The sequence below is a fragment of the Mustela putorius genome, unplaced genomic scaffold (assembly GCF_011764305.1).
Source record: "Mustela putorius furo isolate JIRA1106 unplaced genomic scaffold, ASM1176430v1.1 tig00000813_pilon_pilon_pilon, whole genome shotgun sequence".
Taxonomy (NCBI): Eukaryota; Metazoa; Chordata; class Mammalia; order Carnivora; family Mustelidae; genus Mustela; species Mustela putorius.
Genome location: NW_025421485.1, coordinates 4,960,954 through 4,987,212, shown reverse-complemented (window position 1 = coordinate 4,987,212; position 26,259 = coordinate 4,960,954). Strand labels below are relative to the sequence as shown.

Genomic DNA, 26,259 nt, shown 5'->3' with positions numbered 1-26,259 from the left:
CCTGCAGTTTCTCTCTCGAACTGAGATATTTCATGACCAGTTTCTGGGAAAGAGAGACTTTTATGCCTCTAAGTTTTTATTTTTATTTTCTGTAACAAACATGGACTGCTATTATGTAGGTATTCACATGATTTGGGGATGGGGTTGGAAAGAGATTTGCTGCTGGTAATCTCAGTGGCTTAGCCGTGTGTGGGCCGCTCCCCCGTCACTCGACACGCTCCCGCAGCGCCACGACCACATCCCATGGCTTCATGCAGTGCTCCCTGTTTGCCCGCCGTCTCCCCCCAGCCTGCTGTGGGTGCTCAACCTTTTGTCTTTGTCTTCGACCAGTGTCAGTACGACCTCTTGTAAAAACTTCCTTCAGTCTCCAAAACTTAAACCCCTTCCTTTCTCGTGCACTGTCCGCGTGGCCCGGCGCCGACCAGAGCAGCGGCGGGGGCGGGGAGGCTGCAGTCCTGGGGGCCGCGCTCGCCTTTCCAGCCCCGGCTCCGGACGGCACTGCTCACCCCGGGCGGGCACTCGGCGACGGTCTGACGGATGAATGGGCAGCCAGCGAGGCCGCCGGGCGGCTGAAGACACAAAGCCCAGTGCCGTCAGGACGCAAACACGCGCTGACACACGGAGGTGTGGGTCTGACGTCATGTCACCAGGCCAAGCAAAGAGGACAACTCACTCAAGTACGGAGTTCGGGTTCGTAATTCACTGCTCCCTTTGCAGAAAACGTTTTAAAGTTGGGCAAGTCCAGGTGAACCTTTAAAACCTAATACACTCCGTTTTGATCCTCTGTTTTATTGACTGCCTCGTGGTAACTCAAAGAATAAGTAAGCAAAAGGCGTCACTTTGGTTCTCTGAAGGATAATGGTTCAGTGCTTCATTAAACAACACAAAGATACTGCAAGTTCAGGGTTTGCCAAAATAATCTAGTCAAGGCTAGAACTCAGTGAGCAGTTGGTGCCAAAAGGCCAGCAAACTATAGGCTGTTCATACCAAAGGCTTATTATTTTAAGCAGCAGGACTGACTCTCCTTTTCAGCTCATGAAGCACTATCACTTACACAGTTCCTCCTCTCAAAAAAAAAAAAAAAAAAAAAGGTTAACGGAGTAAAAATGTTGAACTGTAGTGTATTAACTTGGCTATTATTTATCCACTAAATACTAAATTTCCATCCTTTTGTTTCTCTTATTAATGTCCTGCTACAACCCACGGGCAGAACAAAAACGATGGGAGGCAACTTCCCACCCCCAAATCACCACGTTACCGTGCTTACCTGAAGACAACAGTCCCCAGGTTTTCCTGGCCAGTGGGCTGGGAGCAAATGGGTCCTCTCTCAGCCTAGCCTTGAAAGGGAACTTCCGGAGTTGCCTGACATGCAGCCAAGGCACAAGAGAGTCACAATTCTATCAAGTCCCCACTTGGGTCTAGTACCGAGTCAGGAGCCAGCAGCCAAGTAAATAAAGCCAGACAGAACCAGACGACAACCTAACAAAGAAACACTCCACGGAATCGGAAACCTACAAACAACCGGTCTTCCCTCTGCCTCTGAGCAGGACTCCCAGCTGAACCTTCGAGACTAACGGGTACACAAAAAGTGAGCTTGCCCGCGCTACTGGCGGGAACGTGAAATGGAGCAGCCTCTCTGCGAGGCAGGCGGGCAGCTTCTCAAAAGGTTAAGCATCACGCTATGTATGTACATCATGCTACGTACGCCACTCCACTCCTAGGTGTGCAGCCCGGAGAGATGAAGTGATCTGGTAAGATCGCACGCACAAACGTTCACAACAGCATTACTCACAACAGCTGAAAGGTGGAGCAACCCACAGGTCCATTCGCCGGCGATCGATGAAGGACACAGAGTCCACCCACACACCAGAAGTGGTCTCGGCAACAGAAACAAAGGCAGGGCCGACAGATGCTGCAGCGCAGATGAACATGAATCAGATGGAAGCCGGTGCAAGCAGCGTCAGTGTATGGTTCCACTGACAGGAAACGCAGAACAGACAAATCCACAGAGACAGAAAGACTGGTGGCCGCCTGGGGATGGGTGGGCTGGGGGCAGATGCGGAGAACGCTATGGGGCCCAGGGCCTCATTTGGGAGAGATGCGTCGTGGTGACAGCCGCACAGCTCTGTGAATACACCAGAGAGGACAGACTGCACGCTGTAAGCAGCTGACCTGTATGTTATGTAAGTGACCTCCAGGAAGTTGCTATTAAAAGAAAAGAGTGGTAAAGATACCTTCCAAAGATATGGACCCTATTACTAGATTCCTTGTTCACCAGCCGATCTTTTATTGGTTAGAACCAGAATTTTGAGATGCTCCCGGATTCCAAGTTGAAGGATTCACTCAACATTGGGTATCCCAGTTACTTGCTAGAAGCTGGTGAGCTGACGAGGACTAGCCGTATCTCTGTTCCGGAAGCAATTCAGCCTGTCCACTGATGTCCTGTCCGCCCTTTCCCCACTTCCTGCATCCGGGAAAGCCTACCTTCCAAACAGGAAGCCCGGAGCTGGAGAAGTGAGGTAGGGAACTGGTACTGCCCCCGACCCCGTACCTCACCCACCCGCCAGACCCCTCCGCCCTCTCCTCCTCCCCTGGGCTCCCCAGACCTTCCGGCTTTCTCGCAAGATTCTCCACCAGGACCGCGTGTCACATTAATACTCAGCCCCGGAATTCTCAGAGCAGAGACTTACCTAACCTACGGCTTGTACACGATCTGGCGCGGAGGACCTAGTTTGTTCCTGACTTAGCCGCCTACAACTCTAAGTGTCAAAATAATATTTTTAGTGTTGACTTTTTTACTGAGGTGAAATATATTCACGTTGCTGTGCAACCACCACCACTATCCGTTTCCAGAACTTCTTCACCCAAAACTGAAACTCTGTACCTCATTAAGTGGCATCTCCCCCACCCCAGCCCCGGGGAACCACCACCCCACTTTCTACGTCTACGTATCGGACTAGTCCAGACTACCACTTTCTCATCTCTCAATATTCTCGCACAAGGCTTAAAACATCTGGCAGATTTTCCAAGTAACCAAGTAATCAGGCAACCTGAGATACGGATAAATGTAACTGAAATTCTAATTAAGAAAAATAGCTTTCTGCTAAGATGCCAAGAATCTGCTGCCTCCCAATTACCACTGTACGGAGAAGCGCTGACCGTAGGGCACAGAATAAAACGGGCGCCCGCGGGCCGGCGCAGCAGGCGGAGGGAGGCAAGGGCGACACGCGCGTGTGGCCGGCACGGCACAGACCTGTTCTCCCGTAACCGGCCGGCGCGGCACAGACCTGTTCTCCCGTAACCGGCCGGCGCGGCACAGACCTGTTCTCCCGTAACCGGCCGGCGCGGCACAGACCTGCTCTCCCGTAACCGGCCGGCGCGGCACAGACCTGTCCTCCCGTAACCGGCCGGCGCGGCACAGACCTGTCCTCCCGTAACCGGCCGGCGCGGCACAGACCTGTCCTCCCGTAACCGGCCGGCGCGGCACAGACCTGTCCTCCCGTAACCGGCCGGCGCGGCACACACCTGTTCTTCCGTAACTGGCCGATACTCCCAGGGCCGGGCCCCAGGCCTGACTTTATGGAAACCAGCTCGGAGGGTTATTAACAGTCCTCACCACAGAGACCAGTGTACTTCCCCTGAAGCCTGCGGTGCTTTAACTCCAAAGACCAAAATGTCCTCCTCAGGGCCACGTGGCCGCGAGGAAGAGCGAGGCCCCCGCAGCCCGGCGAGGCCCCGAGAGCAGGGTTACTCACTTGAGCAGCTTCTGCTTGGTGGCAGAATCTTTGAAGCTCCTGAATTCCTCGCCTGCTTTGATCTCGTAAAACTGGGGCTTGAGGACCGTCTGCTGGTCCTCCCGGAGCCGCTCCTGCCGCTTCACCTTCTCCTCCTGCTGCAGCAGCCGGCGCTGCTTCCTGACCTCTTCGACCCAGTCCTTCTCATCATCTGAACTCTCAGAACTCTCTGCATCACTTGGTTTTCCTTCCGGTTCTTCCTCCTCTTCCTGAAAATAAAAATAGTAAGCAGTAGCTCCGTTCCCCCACCGAACAGCGACCTGTTATTCTCTTCCAACTCGCCGTCATCCGCGGGGTACGTGACACTGCACGCGTCGGGGCGGGGGGTCCCTTTGATTAAGGAAGATCTACTTCCAAGCTGAAGTGCAAACCACTTACACCCCAAGTGTCCGGAAGGCTCTTCTGACTTACACAAAAAACTTTATGTTAAAGAAACAGCAGCAGATATAACATGATAAGGAGTACGTTACTTGTTCACGAAGTTCTTGTTGCTCTAAGAGTCTTAGTTTCTTCTTCCGTTTTTCACTTATTTTCGAAACAAGTGGGTTCAAAAGCCTAAATTCTTCACTCTCTTCATCCACTTGGAAGTCAGGGTTCTCAAACATAACTTTAAACCGATCATCAGTGAGAATATTAGGAAGGCTCTATGACAAAAAGAATGTAGAAATTTAAAGTTAGTATGAATAAAATCTGACCAGAAAGATGTCCTAAAAACATTTCAGCCAATTCTAAATTAATAAGCTGTACAAGGCACATTAAATTATTAGGAAACTTCTTTAGAACTAGTTTCCAGAACTTTCAAATTACCCTTGGGTTTTGTCTCCTACCTGCAAATAGATTCTATTAATCTATTTCACAGACAATACGTATTACTTGACTATTACACATAATGAGCAAAGAAAGAACATTTTTGACTTAAATTTACGCTTACTACATTGGAAAGAATTTTCTTCAATTAACATTTCTCATGAAAAAACACTTCTTAAGGAAATATGTATTTTTGAAACATGGCTTTTTAAGCATAGCTATTACACATGTAGAAACAAAATCAGTGAGTTTTCCAAGTTCATATGCCAAAACTGGGAAAGGAAATACAGAACAATAATAAGGCAAGAATTAACGTGGTGGGAGCTGCTGGTGGAAGCTTCCTGACTCTAAGTGAGTTCTCTGGAAACATAAGGGAAGCTTCCATCTCTTACAGGAAGGCCTCATCAATTTTTTTCCGTAGGCCATTTATTGTTCACAAAGGATACAGTGTAAACTTTCTGACACAATAAAACTGATAATGAGACCCATTTGAATAGGTTGGGGCCAACATTAAGTTCCTTTCTAACTGTACCATTCTTGAACATAAAGTTTTCTAGACAGCATCATAAACTTAGCTGCTCACATAGACACATGACAATCTTCTACACTCAGGGCTCTCCTACGGTTTCTTATCTGCTGCAGACTTGGAAATCAGGTAAATCAACCTATTTCACAGGGTTTGTAAATTAAACCGCTTGAACGCGCACTGGAAAAGCTAAGCTGTTCATGCTTGCTTGTAAGCAGTGGATTTCTGAGCGTGGTCTTTGGAATACAGCTACACAAAATTTTGGTGAGTCGTAAGACATTAAGGAACTGGGGCTGTGTATTAGAGGTATGTACCTCAAATCTGATAAACCCTTAACCTGGAATTCTATGACATACTAAATATATATTGAAGATACACTGAACAAGCCTTCCCTGATTAAATATCATTTCCAAGACAGATTTAGGTTCAAGGGAGAAACAGAGAGACGATCTAGTTCCTGATCCCAAGGTGCTAGCTCAGAATCTAACGAGAAAGAAAAAAGCAGAAACAAACAAAAGACTGGAGGCTCTAAGGTACCAGATGAAGGATGCTGAGCGAAGCTGAAAGTGCCCTAAGAGCAGAGGTAAAATGTACCTCCAACCAGAGACACGTCAGAAGGGCTCACCGGGATGTGGCACCTGGGAGGACAGGTGACTGGGTTCCAACAGACCAAGCTGAAGGCATTTCCAGCCCATCGAGAGGTGGTGAACAGTCTGATGACACAAGAATGACAGAATCTGAAAATGCATTTTTTGATCTGGCCAGAGTGTAAAGGAAATCAACATCGTAACACCAGGCCCTTTATTCTACAGGTGAGGGGGCAATCCTAGGGAAGAGGAGGATGAGGAGGGGACAGGTGACAGCTCGAGGTGTGCTCCGGGGCTCTCGGATGACAAGGAGAGAACTCCGCTGTGCGAGTCCTCGGCAGACAGGAGCTGAGGGACCGCCGAGGGAGCAATCAGGCACGAGGAAGACCGAGAGAAGAGGCAGGGCCTGACTTAGGCCGGGAACAAACACGGTTTGAAGAAAGCGTGACCGTGAGACACACTTCCACGTTCGGACTGACAGGTGCGGGCTACACAGGAGCTGGCCGGAGAAGCTGGGACTGAGAAGCAGCGCGTGGAGTCCGGCGTCAGGAACTGAGGGCTGGTGCTAACGAGCAGTTAGGCCCCGGCACTGAAGAGCGCCAGGAAAAGAGGCAGAGGGTGGGACAAAGGACAAGAAGTTCCCAAAAACCAAGGTGACCCCCAGCAAGGGCACGGAGAAACCGCGGCACGTTCAGACAACGCCAGAGCACTCCGTGCTAGAGAGAAACGAGCTAACAAGTCATGGAAAGACATGGAGGAACCTTAACTGCAGGATACCAAGTGAGGGGAACCAATATGAAAAGACTTCGTGTGTATGATCGCAACGCTACAGCATTCTGGAAAGGGTAACACTGTGAACAGAGCACAAGGACCCGTCGTTGCCAGGGGCCGGGGTGAAAGAAGGAGTAACAGGCAGGGCTCAGGCGGGTTTTCGGGCCGTGAAAATACTCTGTATGACATTCTCATGGTGGATACGTGTCATTACACATTTGTCCAAATCTACAGAACGTACATCAAGTCTAACGTAAGCTATGGACTTTGGGCGATGATTCACCAAGTTAACCAATGTCCCCTCTGGTGGGGGATGTGGTCGGGGGACAGGCTGTGCATGGGTGGGCACAGTGGGGCACACAGGAGAGATCTACGACCTCCCCTAAGTTTTGCTGTGAACCTACAACTGCTCTAAAGAATTTAAATGTTTAGGGAGAATGTCATCTGGATTCTGATGAACACCGTTAGATGCCTGGGAGGAACACGCCAGGTCTCTAGGAAGAGAAGGAGGCTAAACTGCATGAATTCTTACTTTACTCATTAAATAATCACATTCAGTAATAGAGAAACATGTTACAAAAAATATGCTGCTGGTATTCTTAAGTTTTTTTCTTAATTTTAATTTTTTTAAAAGATTTTCTTTATTTATTTGAAAGAGACAGAGATCACAAATAGGCAGAGAGGCGGCAGAGAGAGAGGGAGAAGCAGGCTCCCCGGGCAGAGAGCCCGATGCGGGACTCAATCCCAGAACCCTGAGGATCATGACCTGAGCCAAAGACAGGGGCTTAACCCACTGAGCCACCCAGATGCCCCTTTTTTCTTAATTTTAAACAAATAAATTGTACTGCCTAAAGACAAGTCTGTTTTGGATGAACAACTATAAAATAATAACTCTTCTGACCTAGCTATAAAAATACTTCCCTTGGAGATTCTTCCTAGTCTAATTGTTTGTTTTCACAGCTGACTTAAAGGAGTAGTCTCAGATGTAGTTCGCGATGCACTACAGTGGTGTGTAAGCGTCTGGCTAGCTATCTATCCTGGAAATACACACGCACATGGGCTAAACACCTGCCATTCAAATTTGAAAAACATCTCAAAGTACTGTTCCTACCAGAGCGCTACTTCAAAGAATTATTAGCTGTAGATTTGAGTAGGACGCTTCCTATGAATATTTTGTCTCAACATCGTAACATACGAGGAATCCTTAACATTTGAAACAAGTCAAGTCCTTCAATGCTGTCTATGAAATTTAATGCTATGATGTCTGTGGTGCAGACTTCTGGGTAAAGATGATGTTCTAAACACAGGCATCTCCTTCTAATTCTCTGCTAAAACCCCAGTAAAGCAATAGAAAACGAGCTTTAAAAAGACACGACCCTTAAGGGTAAGGAGGACAAGAAAGAACCAGGAGCAGTGATTCTGGGAAGACGAAAGGCAGGCCTCGATCCCTCCCTGTCCCAGGAGAGGCTTCTTCCCTGGAGGGAAAGAGGTGCCCGCTGGGGTAGCAGCACCCTGAGGGCAAGAGAAGCATTTGGTACAAAGGGGCTGCAAGGCTGCCCCGGTCCCACACCTCACGCCCTTAAGACAAAAGTTCTCAGGATGCTGGGAGCCCGGCCATCAACCTCCAAGCAGGAGAATCTGACTGGCCAAGAGAAAGGCCAAAAAGGTGCTGCAATCTGAAGTGTCCCCAAGTAAACAGTTTGGCTGTGTCACCACATACTGAGTGGTGAGTCCTGTCTCCCCAGCTCAGAGTTTCCATTAAGCTGTTTTAGGTCCTTCACTCTTAAATATAAACAAATGACCTGAGATTTGAAAATCTACTTAAACTACTTAAAAAAATTTTTTTCCCCAAGAGAATCCCCCAGCACTGAAGAGCCCAAGTTTTTGGACTGAACAGGCCCCCATGGCAGCCGGCACTGTGGGCTGGATTAATGGAGGGAAGATGAGCCCCACCCCTGCTCTGAGCCATCCGCGGGGGCTTCTCTGGACTCCTACTCCTTGTCTTACTCTCTTACTTGGGAGGAGAGAATCTTAAGGAACTTCCTGAGGAAAACACGCACATAAATGTAATGTCTGGCTGTTGCTGAGAACCTACATGTTTGAAAATCTCTTCACTTGACCCTTACACTGACGGCCTGCTTGTCTGGGCTGGAAATCCACTCCTTCGGAAAACTAAAGGTCCTTCTGGTTCTGCCTCCCACACAGGGCGGAGGTGGAGTGCACCCCAGGACGCTGACCGTGAACCAGCACTCGGGAGATGGCTAGTCCAGAACAGAGAGGCCGACACAGCAGAAGAGACTCCGTCAGGAAAAGAAAAAGTAATGTAACAACCAATATTCATAGAAACACCTTGAGATGAGAGTCTGACAACAAACAAAGGACTGAGGGCTAACCAGTGATCAACGTATAGAAAACAAACAAAAGGCCAACCACTCAATCACGGAAGACGGAGGCTGGACGGGTGACGTGATTCCGGACAGCCACCTGACTCTGCCTGCACTGGGACGAGAGCGTGCACGACCCCGACGAGGTAAGCGCTGAGCGCTGAACAAGCTGCAGCAAACCCTATCGGGAGGGAAGGTCACTGAAAGATGAAAGATAACTGGCCTGCCATTTAAAAGCCAAGAAGGAGCACTTGGGGCAATATTAAGAGACTTAGAACTTTACATGAAAATAATCTGCTAAAAGGGCCGAAGTGTTTGTCTCAGGACAGGTGCAAGCGGGGAGAGAAGGACAGAGGGACAGTCAGGTTAGTTCCTAACCAACCCTGGAGAAACACTTAGTCTTGAAAACCATGTGCTTAAAACTATAATAAAAGCCAAAAACAATCTTTAATTGGTGCTAAAAAAAACATTAAAAAGAGTATTTGGCATGTTTAAACGGATCTGATCCAACCCAGTGTCTATGCATGGCTCTATCTTTTCCCTAGAGAGATGAGTTATTACTTTAAAATGCACCCTGAATGGTACGCAGCAAACCCGTGGGCTAAGACACTGCCCCGCACACGGCCCAGGCGGGAGCGCGCTCGGCCTGGAGATGTCGTGCAGCACCACACGGGACTGAGCTGCCCCAGAATCCAAGAGAAGGACGTTCGTACAAGACTCTAAGGCAACAGTGAAGACTGGCAGGAGAGCCAACAGCCGGGAAACGACACCTGAAAGAAAAATGGCTGAGACCCTTTCACACCCAGTGAATCCCCAGGGTGCCGGGCCTCTCCAGACGCCTGCGCACACAGGGAGCCCAACGCAGATTCAGTGTGAGAGGGAACTGACTCTTAGTGAGAACTAATACCCCCAAATCAATGGCTAAGCTGGGATAAGGCCCAGATAATGCTTCTTGACCCAGTGGGTCCTTGCGCACCGCGGGCCCAGCACTAGGACTGAACCGCACCCTCCTCACTGCCCGCGCCAGTGATGCTAGCAGCGGCTGCCATGCTCGGGAACAGATTTCACTGTCTGCCTGTGAGAAATTCCCGCTGGGGCCAAAGCAGAACTAAACCACACTGGCTTTCACATCAGAAGTCATCAGAGCTATTAAAGCTCTTGACAGTTTGCAGAACTCAGTTCAAAGGCAAGACGAATGAACTGCTGAGAGACGGAACAACTCTCTCAAGCACTGATACTATGAGGGGCTCTTTCCTAGTTTTTAAGGGCTTCATTTTAATTAGACAACCACGTTAAACAACAAATCATATAAACTTTGTCTCATAACAGTCTGAGATTTCTAAAAAAAACTCTAAGTATTTCCGGAAAGGAACCAAGCTTTGATGATAGGCCCAGAACCGGGTCAGCAAGCCACCCAAAAGCAAATCAGGGGCACATTTTACAAACACCACTTTGTAGCAGAATTTTTATCAGGGGACATAGCTTTTACAAAGATAGGACTTCCAGCTTCCAGGAGCTAGAAAGACAACACCGTCTGATGAGAGAAGATAAGAATTTTGAAAGTTGTTCCTCCTGGTACCGAAGAAGCAGGACGTGGCCAGATGGAGGATTCTTGACAGGGTGACCCGATCAACGTTCCGACAAAAATTTTCAAACGCACAATCATGATGTTTCCCCTTTGTGCGTAAAAACACATAAAGTGTGTGTTTTCAGCTCACACAGTTGTCTTTATTAGCCTGCAGCTTGTGCACATGGAGGACCATCTGTGTTAGAAACCTTCTCTGACTGTCCCTAACCCCAGTGAAAGTCTGCAAAAGAGAGGCGGTGGGAGGCGAGGACAGGATACTTTCCCCACATCTTCAAAATCATCAGGGCCTTTTTAAAAGGCTCCTAAACTGAATACACCATACTGCACGCATATCAAAGTTATAATTTAAGTGTTTTACTCTCTGTAATATTAAGATATGTATCTTTATTGTTATGGACTCATTAGCATAAAACACAGATAGGACTACATCTGCACCCCACACCAGGCCCACACTCTTCCTCCTGACGCTTTAGGGCACAGAATCCAAAGATCATTTCCATTTAGCCTGTAAAATGGCATTCTCAAGTCGAAAAGTTACCTTCCCGATCACCCTCAGGCTGGGCTAACAGGAAAATCAAGGTGAACACCCGGAGGACAGAGTCAACACCGCAGGAAGCTCTTCCACTGCAAGTGCTTGGAGATCCGAGCACACACTTAATGCCCTGATGTGAATTAATTAGGAGGGTCCACAGCACGTGGACAGAAATGTATACAGCAGGTCTAAATAATTATTTCAATGTCGGTCAATTATTCCCACAAGGAAAATGGAAACAAAAAAGTCATCTATGGATTTACTTAAGAGAAGCTTCCAAAAATCAAATTTTAAATAATATATTAAAAAAACCCTACTAGACCAGAATGGAAAGATGCAGCCAGGGCAAGGAGGCAGAAGATGAGCCGTAAGTGTGTACTCCACTTAGAAATCACAGCACTCCAAGAACACCCTTCTCCGGTCCTATCTTTGTATGTGACAGAAGAAAAAACTGTGCCCCAGTAAAGCCCGGGGTCACTGAGCGAGAAGCCAGTGAGAAGCTCCTTCGGCTGAAGTCCACGGGCGCTAGGGAAACAAGTAGAACAAAAACAAACACAAAAAGAGCCGGCTTATCTCCCAGTGGCTTACCTGGTTAGAAACGAGCGGGAGCACAGAGAAAGAGTAAACAGGCAAATGAAAATCTCCTGCGAGGGGGACACCGCTGGCCCCAAGTTCCAAGGTCAGGCCCTTCATGCAGAGTCGGGTGCCAGCGGGCTCCCAAGAGATTGGGTCTTTATAACTCATTCTAGCCAAGAGCCAAGCCTGACTGACCCGCCTTCCTGCTCGTCTAAGCGGATGATGAGAAGTCCTCACATATATGGGAAAATCAGAAAACTGTCCCCCTGTCCTGATCGTATCTGCAACATGAACCACTAACCCTCACTTATTTCATGACCGACCTCCATCCGTTTTTACATCAGTAAAGGAAGGTGCAGTCACACACGCGGGCATGCTCCTGAAAACACCAAGTCTAAAAAATTAATTACTTCTGGAATTACAAACAGATCTAGTCAGAATGAGGAAAAACAATAAATTTAAATATTTAACAATATAAGGATTAAATAAATTATACATCCTTCAGAGAGTATACCGAGCTCTCAAAAGTATTTATGAAGAACTGTTAATGAAATGGGAAACCACTTACATTATTTTATACAACCAGGATAAACATTTTATATATACAGTATTATCTCACTATTATAGCTTATAATTTTAAGAGAAATAAGAGAGAAAGAAAATTCACCAACATACTAATGAGGCCTTTCTCTAGGTAGAATTACATAAGTGACACTCTTTATTGTTCTTTTCTATTTTCCAAATTTCCCATATTGAGCACATACTATCCCATAAGCAGGGGAGAAAAAGCTTCAAGAAGAAAGAGAATACATATTATAAGCAACCACTAAGAAAATACAGAAACAATTTATCAATGCCTTACAAAATCTTACCTTAACTTTCTTTTTCCAGGTACATCTTTGCTTTTCCTCCTCTTCCTCAATTAATTTAAGTGCCAGCTCTTTGTTAACTTTGGGCAATTTCTAGGAGAAGGGAAAAAAAAGGTGTATTAAATACCTACATTCTAGCTGTAAAAGTTAATAGTTCTGTAAGGAGTATAATTTCACAAATAGGACACTTCTTATTTATTTATTTTTTAAGTAGGCCCCATGCCCAGTGTGGGGCCCAATGTGGGGCCTGAACCCATGACCCCAAGATCAAGACCCAAGCTGAGATCAAGAGTCAGACACTTGACTGACTGAGCCACTCAGGCACCCCTCCAATTCTTATTTTTAAAATTTCATTATCCCCAGAGGAGGAAATAACGTGGACACATGTGATCTAATCAGGTGGGAGCGCCTGCCCTCCCGCGGCCTCTTTCCTGGCGCACGGAGAAGTGAGCTGCGGGAAGCGGTGTTTGGCCGAGGTGGGCCGCAGAGGGCCAGGCCTGTCGCTGAAGAACCGGAGGCCGGCAGGCCTGCTACTGCAGCTTTTGGCTGGGGTGCACGGAAGCCCTGAAACACCATGGAGAGTACTAAATGCACTATTCGTGGCTCCTGAAACAGCACATTTCTTCAGCGGAGTTCTAGATGTGAGACTGACAACTCTCAGGAAAAAGCTGTGAACTCTCTATTGTCCTTTTCCACTCAGTGCTTTATGTCCCACTGTAAGCTACAACTCTGACAAGTCATGCAGAGATGGGGCAAAAGTACTGCACATCCTAGCCTCCCCCTTGCCAACACACACACGTTCAACACTCCTAGAAAACTTGACAAACAACCTGCAAAAAGGGAAGCAATTGTTGGTACTGAGTGTGTCTGTGTGTGTGTGTAGACGTATGTTCATGTGTGTGTATGTTTGTGTGTGTGTACATACGTATTTATGTATGTGTGGATTTACTTATTGCCAGTGGCCTGTCATGGGGCCGGCAGCGCAAGTCAACAGTTCTTCACCCCGGCCGCAGATGGGGTTCCAGTGGGTTGTGGGGTTCCAGCGGGTGGTTTTCGGACACTCGCAAGGGTGGACTGGCTCTAACTGGCCACAGCCTCCTCGGAGGCCGGGTTTCAGGAGCAGCCATGGCCGCCCCGCCGCCCAGCCCCAAGGCGCCACCTGCTTCCTGCAAGCACACCTCCCCTAGTGCCGTCCTTCTCGGTTTTGCCTCAGTTCTCTAACACCTGGCTAACAACTGCTCACATTAAATTCTAGTACTGGGGGGCGCCTGGGTGGCTCAGTGGGTTAAAGCCTCTGCCTTTGGCTCGGGTCATAAGCCCAGGGTCCTGGGATCGAGCCCCATATCGGGCTCTCTGCTCTGTGGGGAGCTGCTTCCTCCTCTCTCTCTGCCTGCCACTCTGCCTGCTTGTGACCTCTGTCCGCCAAGTAAATAAATAAATAAATAAATAATCTTAAAAAAAAAAAAAAAAAATTCTAGTACTGGAACCAGATGATCTGATTCCTATCCGGACCCTGACAGAGTCCGATGACTGTGACCCAAGCAGAGAGCCTTAGAGAGTGCCAAATACCAGAAAGAAATGCAGGTTATCGAAGCCCCAATGCTCCAAACACTGACAGAGACCTGTCTAAAAATTCCATCACATTTTCTTAGACGGGCTGACAACATCAGTCTCTCTGGCGTTATCTTCCACAATATCACGGCCACAGAATCCATCGTGTTCAAACTGTAAAGAGTAGCCACCCTTATGACCCATAAAGAAGATTAACACTATTACGAAAAGATGTAAACTAAAAATGGGAAAATGAAGAAACAGATGGCACGTTTCCCTGCAATAACACGCAAAATGAACTTGTATTTTTCTGGTAAACTCGTCAATGAAGAGAACAGAATACCCACCTTTAATTGGACTCTCTGTGCGCGTGTTTCTTCTATCTTCTGTCGGATCTTATCTTTCCTGTATTCTTCATAAGCAAATGGGTTTACCATCAATTTCACCTTTTCAAAGTAGGAAAAAAGTTCAAAAATTAAAGTCATATTTAATAGCATGCTTTAGCAACATCAAGACTATTCTGCCGAAGAACAGGCAGACCACTTACAAATCATAAGCATGTTCTACAAAATGCAAGTAAACAGCAATGAAATGGCTCGTTAATCACATAAAGTAAGTATACTCTCCTATTTACCTTGTGATAGAGTCTTATATCCATGAAAAATCCATGCATATACGCCCGGAGGAAAGGTGATCCAATGAGATGCGTGAGCCCTGGAGGGAGTTAATCAGAAGAGAGCGGGTCCTTATGAAATCTTGATTAAAATTAAACCATTTTTTCCTTGGACTATGGTAAGATTTCACTTTGGAGTAAAACTATACAGACCAGAACCGTTAATCTTCACAAACTATGGAGGAAATTTAATCTACTTTAAGCAGCATCACCTTATTTATTTTATATATCATACTAAGCATAAAAATGATGAAAAAGTCTTTATGAACTACGAAAGACTGGCAAAGAAGGATTCTGTATACTAGTGGTTCTCAGATTTTTGGACTCCGTGAACCAGTTCAATTTAAAAAATAATCCTGGCATCAACAGTGACTTGCCAACTTCACACCACGAAGTAGGAATGGTGGGGGGAGCATTATCTCCCATAATTTCCAAATACGAAGCACACTATCACAATCAAGTAGGAAGGGCATATTCTTTCCCATTATCACTCTCATTTTATAGATGGGAGAACCAAGGCTTAATGAGGTCCGGTGACCTGGCCCTGTCAGGCAGACACGAAGGAGATGTGGGGCACGCCCATCAGTCTCCCTCTGATGCCCGTGCTGTTAGCCACGGTGCGTACCATCCAGCGTTCCAGCACAAGTAACATTCCACGAAACAGGTTTTGGGAAATACCATGCATTATAACCACCTTCCTCACCCAAAAAGTAAAAGAGACTAAACAAGCACTCCAAATGAACTAAACCCAGCATTCTTAAAAACCTTGCAAACTAGCAATGACTTTTTCCCTCCGATTTAAGAATGGAGGTGAGTGTGACACAGCACAGTGTAAAAGTTACCCTGGAGATCTTCAGGAAGGTGTATCAGTAGGAAGATCCCACTTGACTGCAACTCATCCTGCCTTCATTTTTAAAAGGCTGACTACAAGTCTTTCCCCTTTAAACATTCAATTGTAAAGAGCTGTTTCGGTGGTAAGTGGTAGAAAATGAATTCTGCCTGGATTAACTGTGCTACGAAATAAAGTTTAAAAACCTCTCAGTTTAATTAGGACAGGATTCTATTTTCTTTTAACATTTAATTGCTGCCATATATATATCTGTCCCACAGACAACTAAGCTGCCTCCTTGCATAGAAGGGGTCATCAGGGTTTGCCCACTCTCACTCTCCATCATTTCCTGTGCAGTGTTTCTCCAATGACAGAACTAGATCAGCAAAATCTCCCCTCCCCAGCCCGCGAAGCAGCACCGGTCACCTGAGACACTGCATGCTTCCCACAGGGTGGTGTGCCTGAGGCGGAGTGCATGCGCTCTAGGTGTAAACCCCAACCCTCGTGTTCAGGACTGAAGCCTCTGGCTAGCTGGTCTCACCTTCTAGTGCCTCAGTTTCCTTATCTATAAAATGGCACCATAACCATATCCACTCCATGGAGTGGGGAAGATTAAGAGCTGTATGTAAACCGGCAGAGTATTACCTGGCACATGATAAGCCCCACGATGTTGGGGGCTGGTAAAAGGCATTTCTTGGTCTGTGACCTTAAACTAAAGTTAACTATAAGGTTCTACACGTCTGAGGGTTCAGCTGGGTTCCTCAGGTTTAGACGGGGTCTTCTACCAGCAAACTTAAAAGGGAGCTGAAAACCATTTATGTGCAGTCTCTGAGATTTTTGCAAAACCTTATATGCAAACAGTACTTAAAGAAAATTACTGCCTTCTTGACATGTTTTTCTATACATAGCTAGTATGCTAAAGAAAATTATTCCTCACTTAAGACGCAGAAAAGCGGGCGCCTGGGTGGCTCAGTGGATTAAGCCGCTGCCTTCGGCTCAGGTCATGATCTCAGGGTCCTGGGATCGAGTCCCGCATCGGGCTCTCTGCTCAGCAGGGAGCTTGCTACTCTCTCTCTCTCTCTCTCTGGCTGCCTCTCTGTCTACTTGTGATTTCTCTCTGTCAAAATAAATAAATCTTAAAAAAAAAAAAAAAAAAAAAAGACGCAGAAAAGCTTCAGCAGGTTGAATTTATCTGGACCTTTTCTCTAAGCAGAGATTACAAACTTGACAATATATATAGCAAGTTTAATATCTGATTTGGCAGAAAGAGAAGATTTGGAAAATCACATAAATGTGACTCTTCCTCTAACATTCAAAACTCACCCCATGAATAATTTTTTTTAAAATTTTATAATTTTTTTTACCTAAATTTTCAAGGTCTTTCTTGGTGACAAATTTGTAATCGTCGTACACCGTGCTTTCAGGATTCTCTTCTAACTCTTCTGTCAGGTTATCCAGGAACGAACACCACCTGGGCGCAGGACCCAGAACCTATCAGTGTTAATCGAAAGGTCAGCACATGCACATTCTCATCACGTAACTAAGAGTTAGTTATTTTACACCAGATTTTCTTAACTGTAATTTAAAAATCCTTATTCCTATCAGAAGTATTGAAAAATAACTCTAATACGCATAATCAACAAGTTTATTGTGGAAGAAAATAGAGTAGGGAAAATTTAGGCCTATAAAGGAAAAATCTCTGGGATGCAAAGACAGTAATGAATATTCTTACATTAGGACTATCAAAATACAAATAATTCAGATACTTAAAATAACATCCATTTAATCTATCTCCTCTTTTATCCAAAAGATTACTAAAATCTACAAAAGCCTATTTGGTATAAAAGACTTTTTAAAGTTTGCCATTTGTGACAAACAAAAGTCTAAAATGAGAATTACCTTCTTCTTGGGGGGGTTTTCAACTAATTACTTGATAATTATATTTGTTCTTGTGTGGTCCACTTCATTTAATTCATTACAAATTAAAATTCTGTAAAGAATCCTTCAGACTTGACCTAAAAGGTCTGCCAGGGCCCACAAGTTAGTGAGAAATAAAAGTTGAGAATTTATAATTAACGAAACAGGAATAGTTCATTCTGTAATCCAACTACTTCCATAAAATACCGTGACTGCTTTTGACTTTTTTGCCGTTGATACACATCTCTCCCCAGCACAATGCCTCACCCACCGAGGTCAAAGCTTATCCCAAAGGAAGCAGCGTGGCTCGGTGGGCAGGCCATGGGGCCGAAAGCCTCAGTGAACTGCAGGCTTTCACAAGGAACAACCCTGGGCTCTGACAAAATGGAAAGTCCCATGAGTACCTCCCCGTCTATTGTGATGGTAATCAATGAAACAGGAGAAAAACAAAAATCATAATGGAAATTTTTAAATCGAGCTTAAACTTTTTGGGAAAGGGAAGGTGGGAGGAAGAGTGTTGTGACAATGAAAAACAGCGCCTGATGCCATCTCCAATCAGAAACAGGTAAATGTCAGAGGTGGCCATACCTGGGCAGTATTACTGAGCCTGATGAGCAAGGGTGATCCCCCGGACCGCAAAGGCTATGGCTCTCATGGTCTCAAAACCATGCTAATGAGCAAAAAGGAGTCCTAGCAAGAAGTTTCATACGTGCATCACCTATGATTTTTTTTTAAGTAAAGGTTTTAATGCACCAAGTGGTTTGGCTCTAACTGTGAAAGATTAACCTTAAAGAAATGCAAGGCATTAAACAAAATTCAATGTAGAATGCTTTCTAAAGAAGCTGCTGTGATTTTAAGCCATTTTAGGCAAGCAGCTTGATGTCAACGAATGCTAATAATAATGCTACTACAGCTAAAGCACTGCACGGAACCGGAGTCACTGGCCATGACCTCCCTGAAGGAGTTTAAAATCTCACGGGGACAGGAAATGTAGCGGGGCACAGGCGCACACTCACGCAGTTGCTCCAGCAAGAGACGGAGACTGCAGCGAGTCCACGAGGAAGACAGGTGAGGCCAGGAACCAACGGCAGGGACATCGAAAAGCACATACGCAGGGTCTCAGGGATGGAGTGAACCCTTGAGCCGGCGGGGAAAATCACAGGGTCCCATCTGAGCGACGGCTCGGGCACTTGGAACCATGACATATCTGCTCCCCATCGGTCATAAAGCAAAATGCAAAGCCCATGGTGCAGGACCTGGGGCAGCAACCTTCTCCTCTTCTAGACAGAATGGAAGCACACAGTGCTCACCTTTCTGGAATGTAGTATCCAAGATGCTGTCCTCGTGCGAGGGCAGGAACCCTAGATGTTCTAAATGCTGCGTCTCTAGGACCCGGAACACTGCCTGCCGGCCGTGTGTGTTCAGTACACCTTTCCCGAATACCTGTGGGGGCACGGACTGTACGCCTGCTTTCGGGCATTGCATGCCGCACAGTACGAAGACTTAAGGGATCCTGCTTGGCAAAAGTACTCTTTAAATTGTTTATTTTTCTTATTCAGATAAAAACACTCAAATAACTCTCCATAAAACTAATAGATATAATGCTTTTTGGTGAAAGACCATTTTGCCTCCTAGGCAAGGTGGCAACTGCAATCAAAAGACCTCATAATAAGGCAGTTTCACTTTTATTTTTTTAAAAAAGATTTTATTTATTTATTTGACAGAGATCACAAGTAGGCAGAGAGGCAGGCAGTGGGGGGCGGGGGAGGGGGGAGCAGGCTCCCTGCTGAGCAGAGAGCCTGATGTGGGGCTCAATCCCAGGACTCCAGGATCATGACCTGAGCCGAAGGCAGAGGCCTTAACCCATTGAGCCACCCAGGTGCCTCGGGAGTTTCACTTTTAAAAACCTTCAAGCAGGACGCCTGGGTGGCTCAGTCACTAAGCGGCTGCCTTCAGTCACATCATGATCCCAGGGTCCTGGGATCAAGGCCCACATCGGGCCCCCTGCTCGATGGTAAGCCTGCTTCTCCCTCACCTGCTCCCCCCTGCTTGTGTTCCCTCTCTCTGTGTCTCTCTGTCAAATAAATAAATAAAATCTTGGGGAAAAAAAAAAAAAAAAAAAACCTTCAAGCAGTGATAAACCACTGGCCTGAAAGACAGTAATAAGATTATACTGTGTTTACTGACTTTCCTTGGGGAGTAAAGAGCAGGAATATCAAAATATCTGGCCAGATCTGAACTGATTTTCACAAAAGTCCTTTTTTAGAATGTTCCACAACATTTACCTTGATTAGCTAACTGGATTCTAATGGAATTGTTTTAAACCGCCTCTCAGGGGACAGGTCTGGTTATGGTAAATAAACTCTACAGTCACATTCACGGCCATTAAATTTTACAGGAGGAAATATTTCCATCAAAAACAAAATGAAATCTAGTGGGTTGATTTTATTAATCACATTTCCGTAGTTCCTCTTCCGGAGGGGGGGAAAAAAAAAAGAAACATCAGAACAACCATAACAAAGTTGAAACTACTGATTTAGCTGGCATTAAACTGCAGGTTTATCTACATTCCAGTTTTCCTCAAAGGTCTACCATTAGGTGGCAAAAGCAGTGGTGGGTTTAACCAACAAGGAGGGTATAACCCCACGCACAGCTCTATAATGACCACAGTATTAATGTGTAAAAAGTCCTTGTTGTCCTCATAAAATATGTTAAGCCTTGAATTAGTCCTTAAAAATATGTTAATTTACCTCCTAAATTTCAGGTTTTGCAACTTGAAGAAAACATCTTTTCTCTAACCGCTGGAATACTATTATTGTATCAAAAGCTTTGAGGTTTTCTGTACTGTCATTATATTGGTATATTCTATACCTCAGCCACAAGTGAGTATTGTTCCTTTAGCTGCATTTTTTTATGTACCTTAAAAGGCTTTTTTGTTTGTTTGTTTGTTTCAGAAAATTAGTGGAGATTGTTCTATTTTAAACTTCTATTATCTATTAATGAACTTCTACTTTTAAGTTATAAGAATTTCCTGAAGTTACAGGTCAGCACAGCAGCGAACTGGAAACTAATTCAACCAACAGCTACGAGGGGACGCTGTGGGCCCCTTGGCAACTTTAATGACCATCACACCACCCAATCTGGACGGAAGTACGTGTCCTCCCAGATGGGAAAGAATCTTTATCCCGGTGCCCGGGGAAGGGCTCCGCTGCAGCCAAGTATCTGCTTGTCTAAGCTATCTGAGCAGAAGAACCGATTTTAAAGTACATGAAAATACATGCTGTGTGCCTGAGATCACCTGCCTCTCCAGTTATAAACTGCCTTTAAGATGTTACTTATACAGCCTTAATTTTAAGACCCAAAGTTCTCTGTATGCCGGCAGTGGACAGAAATGACAGAGTGGGGAGAAGAGAGGACGAATATTAAAATCCTTCCGGAGTCCACAGAAGAGAGGAGCCGCCCCACCCCTCTATGGGAAGCCACCGTGCTGCAGCCGGAGCTGGGTTGGGGCAGAGAGAAAGACAAGATTTACTGAAGGCATGGTTTCTAACAGATAAACCAGCAACAACGGTATATTATTCCTATTATTAGAGACAAAGAACCAAACCACTGAGTTGGTACAAGTCTCATCATTTCTTCCATTACTTATAATGCTACTGAACACAGCCAAATCATTTCATCATCTTCCTACCATTAGTATAAGAAAATAACCAATTACATAAAACAGCGATTAAATTTAAAATGATCTTTTTTATTTCAAGTTTTTATTTAAATTCCAGTTACTTAACATAAAGTGTACTATTAGTTTCATGTTCACAATATGGCAATTCAACACTTCAGACATCCCCTGTGCTCACCACAAGGGCCCTCACTCGTTAACCCCGACACCAGTCTAGTCCACCTCCCCTGCCTGGAACCATCCTTTGTTCTCTATAGTTGAGAGTCTGTTTCTTGGTTTGCCTCTCTCGTTCCCCTGCCCCATGTTCACCTGTTTTGTTTCTTAAATTCCACATATGAAATCCTATGGTATTGTCTTTGTGACTGACATTTTGCTTCCCATAATACACTCTAGCTCATCTATGCTGTCCCAAATGACAAGATTCATTCTTTTTGATGCCTAAGTAATAAGATTCCATGTAAACATATGTACACCACACCTTCTTTATCCATTCATCAGTCCATGGACTTTTTTTTTTTTTAAGATTTTATTTAATTACTTAACAGAGGGAGAGAGATCACAAGTAGGCAGAGCAGCAGGCAGAGAGAGACTGGGAAGCAGGCTCCCTGCTGAGCAGAGAGCCTCATGTGGGGCTCGATCCCAGGATCCTAAGATCATGACCCGAGCCGGAGGCAGAGGCTTAACCCATTGAGCCATCCAGGTGCCCCAGTCCGTGGACATTTGAGCTCTTTCCATAACTGACTATTGTGGACAACGCTGCTATAAGCATCAGAGTGCACGAGTCCCTCCAAATCAGTATCTCTGCATCCTATGGGTAAGTTTGATTGCTGGGTCCTAGGGTAGCTCTATTTTTTAATTTTTTGAGGCACCTCCCTACTGTTCTCCAGAGTGGCTGCACCAACTTGCATTCCCACCAGCACGTAAGAGCGCTCCCCTTTCTCCACATCCCTGCCAACACCTGCTGTCCTCTGTGTTGTTAATTTTAGCCATTCTGACAGGTGTGAGGTACTATCTCATTTTAGTTTTGATCTGTATTTCCCTGAAATTATTATCTTCAATTTTTAATCACTTAAAAAAACTTCAGCAATGAAGAAAATTCTTAATTACTCCATTTGGTAGAACTCTATCAGTAAATAACTCTGAAGGAAAAATGGGCTTATAAGCTGGGAAACTTCAACTGATATTAGCACACACAGAAGTATATAAAGTATCCAAGTACTCTGACTTTTAAAAATATTCACTTATAAAATTTTCAGAATGCATTGCCGCGTAGTGTGAAGTAGGGTATCTTTTAATGATCACTGGAGAAAGAACCATCACAGTATAAGCAAGCATATCATCGCATGTGAAAATGACTTAAGTATATTCCGTTAAGTTCAGGGACTAAAACTAGCTCCAACAAATGTCAGGAGGCAGAGATTAATTCAATTTTCAGTCATCAAGTATTTACTGAGTTCCAGGCTTATTATGTCCCACTTTATAAAAACAAGTAGCAAAATGAAACCCAACAGGAAAAGAGCTTCAGATATAACGATACTTCTGGGAATGGACTAGATGATTCCTAACTTCCTCAGCTTCATTCATTCATTCAAAAAGTTAACCGAGCATTTATCAAAAGCTGGTGCCAAATGTCTAAAATATGTAAAACAAGTTTGGAAAACAAGGAACTACAATATCAATGTGATTGGTGTCATAGCAGAGAGATTCTAAAATGGTGCCGGGCAGCCAAAGCAGCCTGTAAGAAGACATCTGCATTAGGCCTTGAAAAATTCAAAGAGGTTATCATTCTATATTCGGTAAAACTTAATTGCCATACTAAATATTTAGAATTTAATGCTAGCAAAATTAATATATATTTTACTCATTATTAATTCTACAGATAATGCTTGGTTAGAAGAATTATCATACCCCTTTAATCCCTGAAACTCAATGTATACTGACGTTATAATGACAACACCGAAGAGATAAGAACCACACTTATAAGCAACGATGGAAACTGTGAATATATAATAATTTTATTATCTAGCAACCAAGTATATTATATATTATCCTGTTGCAAAACTGTTTCCGGACATTCTAAAGTTGGTATAAATATCTATTTCTGGAACTCGAGCAATAATAAAAACAGCATCAAGAGCAGCAAAAGTGATCATCGCAGTAGCAAACCAGACCCTAAGAGGTAGGGAGGGAGTTTCATGCTCCTGAAGAATTTTAAGTCACATCTAACCAAAAATCTGTTATTTTTAGTATGGGGCCATAACTCTTTATCAGAAACTACTGGGCCCAGAAAGAACTTGAAATTCAGATTTTTTAATGCATTTTTATAAAGGTAATACAGTATGCACACCATATATTATATAAAATCTCCAGCGGTCCACATTCAAACATGTTACTATCTCCGCAGCAAAATCCTACACATATTCGCACCAGTGATTTGGGATAAATAAAGACTGAAAAGAGCTTCATCATTACGGGGCAGGTTTGAGTCTCAATGAAGCAAGTCAAGTCAGGTTTTCCCACCAATGAATTACTAAAAAAATGTCAGGGCTTTCTGGATTTCAGAATTGCAGATCAGAGATAATGGAAGTATGTTATACTGTCAACACCACTGACCACTGTTACGATTATTAATTTTTCTCACTACATAGTCTGTATCTCTAGTGGCCGAATGGGATTCTGCCAACTAAGACCAGCTGCACCATACATATACCCAAAGGAGAATTTCCTTTCAAACTTTTCCTCCCTTATTGGCTGAAAGGCACCACGAGCACCAGCACGTACCTTCAAATTCTGACAGCTGGGGCTTAATAAGAACCGACCACGGCCCGGCCCGGAACAAGAGAGGCAGCTGGGTGAGCCGAGGGAGTGGCCCTGCACTTGGGCGTGTAATTGCATCTGCAACATGATGAGCTGCCTAATTGCACACCCAAGTTCACATGCATTTGCGTGAGTAATTGTGAGTCATTTAAAGGTACTCTGAGCGCTTTGTTCTCTCATTCCTAAAAATCAGATTAGCAAGGGAGCAATTTAATTTCAACATTTTAAAAGGTTTATTTCAAAAAGGAGAGACATTACTATCGGCTGTGATTTCAATTTTGATTTGGTTTTTGAAAAAGCAGTTTAGACACTGAAATGATATGATAAGCAGAAAAAATGCTCATGTCACTGTTCATCATGAGCCAATCAAACCAACAGCTCATCCACACAAGGCTCTGTGAGCACAGATAAGCGCAAGATGGAATGCCTGTACTCCAGGGCTGGGGAGACAGGACACCGCAAGCAAACATCTAAACACAAAATTAAAACAGACAGTAACAAGCACACCGATTTCAGTTAATCATGGCACACTAACTATATGCTTTTATCTCCTCACCCTCCCAAGCCTACTCAAAATACACAGTCCACCAATATAAAAAGGTATTAACGTTCAAGGACAAAAAGAACAAAAATAGAAAATGCGGCCGGCATTTGCGGGATTTAACACGGGGCACGTCAGGGGCCTGCAGAGGTAGGTGACAAAAAAAAGGAGGGCGGGTTCTTCCCTGGAGCCCCTGAGACCCACGACTTCCGGGCTCCGTTCATCTGGGAAACCAGGCCTGAATGGAGGGGAAGTGACAGAGACGATGTACACCTAAGTTCCCACCACCGCTGAGGAGACCAGAGGATAACTCTCTGGAGAAAGTGATCAGGCCAAGAGAGAGAACACCTGTCACAGGGGACTTGCACTGTGGGGCTGACATCAGCTCACTGAATGGCGGTCTGCACGTCCAGAGGTGGGACCCCACGCCCCACAACCCCTTCCTTTTCTCATCTTCCGAAACACCCAAAGCCACGGACATGTTGCTGTGCTTCCACTCTGGCCAGCCCAAAACCCCAGTGTTTCCATAAGGAGCAGGGGCGGGGGGGTGTCTTCTTTGCAGGAAATGAAAGATCCCCCGAAAGGCAGATGCTGATCTCGGAGAATCCCCCATGAGCAGTCAGATGAAAACTACCGCGCACGCACAGAGCCCTTCCAGCTGGTGTCTTAGTGCCTCACTCTTAAGCATGAACAGACGGCCAAAGACCACCACTCGCTTGTTCAACACAGAGATCCTGTCGGCCATGGATACAGCAGCGAATAAAACAAACAAGAATGCCCACCTTTAAAAAGCTTACATTCCAGAAAGGAAAACAATTAAAAAGAAAGAATTTATAAATAAGTCTTACGACTCAACAACAGAAGGTAAGTACCGTAATTTAAAACTTGGCAAAGGATTTGACAAATCTCCCCAAAGAGGAAGAAATGGCCAGCCAGTATATGAAAAGACGTTCCACGTCATGAGCCACTAGGAAATGCTAATCGCAACCAAGACAAGGTGTCGCATCACAGTCACCTGACCAGCTATGCTCAGAAAAATGGAAATCGACGGGTACTGCTGAGAATGTAGAGAAACTGGAACCCTCAGCTGTTGCTGGTGGGAATGTACACTAGGGCAGCTGCGGTGGAGACCGGCTTGGCGCTTCTTCAAAGAGTTAAGCATAGAGTTGTCATATGATCCAGAAATTCTAATCCTAAGTGTGTGTGTATATGTGTACACACCCTTCCGAACATCCCCCAGAGAATCGAAAACACATGTCCACAAGGTTTAGAGCAGCGTCATTTATACTAGCAGCAGTATTCATCTCCAAAGCGAAAGCGACTCCACCATACATCCACTGAGGAATGAAGTAACAAGATCTGGTCCAATCGTACAAGGGAATGTCATTCAGCGACAGAAAAGAATGAAGTACCAATTCATAACATAACATGGACGAACCTTGAAACATTATTAAGTAAAAAAGTCAAACACAAAAAGCCATATATTATACGACTCCATTTTTGTGAAATTTCCAGAACGGGCAAATCCAGAGAAACAGAAGTAAGTTAGCGGCTGCCACTGTGGGTGGGGACTTGGGAGGCTGGGGAGTGACTGGTATGGGGCTTCCTTTTGGTGTGATAAAAAGTGGAATTAGGTAGTGGTGTTTACTACACAAAACTCTGAATACACTAAAAACTATTGAATCGTATACTTTAAAAGGGTTTTAAGTTTGTATCTCGAAAAAGCTGTTATTTTAAAAGAAGGATCACACACTGCATTAAGTCACGATACCTCTTTAGTTCCCTTGAATCTGGAAGAGCTCCCCTGCCATTCAGGAT

The 26,259-nt window shown here is 45.0% G+C and overlaps 1 protein-coding gene across 1 annotated transcript in view; it reads right to left on the bottom strand.

Annotated features, from left to right (window-relative positions):
* Positions 1–26,259, bottom strand: part of NOL10 (nucleolar protein 10) — an 85,581-nt gene that overhangs the window by 8,896 nt on the left and 50,426 nt on the right. Inside the window, exons 14-19 of the mRNA XM_045084881.1 lie at positions 16,852–16,978; positions 14,620–14,699; positions 14,333–14,431; positions 12,438–12,527; positions 4,265–4,438; positions 3,756–4,003 (exon numbers count right to left, since the gene is read on the bottom strand). Of these exons, the coding sequence (XP_044940816.1) occupies positions 3,756–4,003; positions 4,265–4,438; positions 12,438–12,527; positions 14,333–14,431; positions 14,620–14,699; positions 16,852–16,978 (818 nt within the window). The remainder of the gene's footprint in view (positions 1–3,755; positions 4,004–4,264; positions 4,439–12,437; positions 12,528–14,332; positions 14,432–14,619; positions 14,700–16,851; positions 16,979–26,259) is intronic.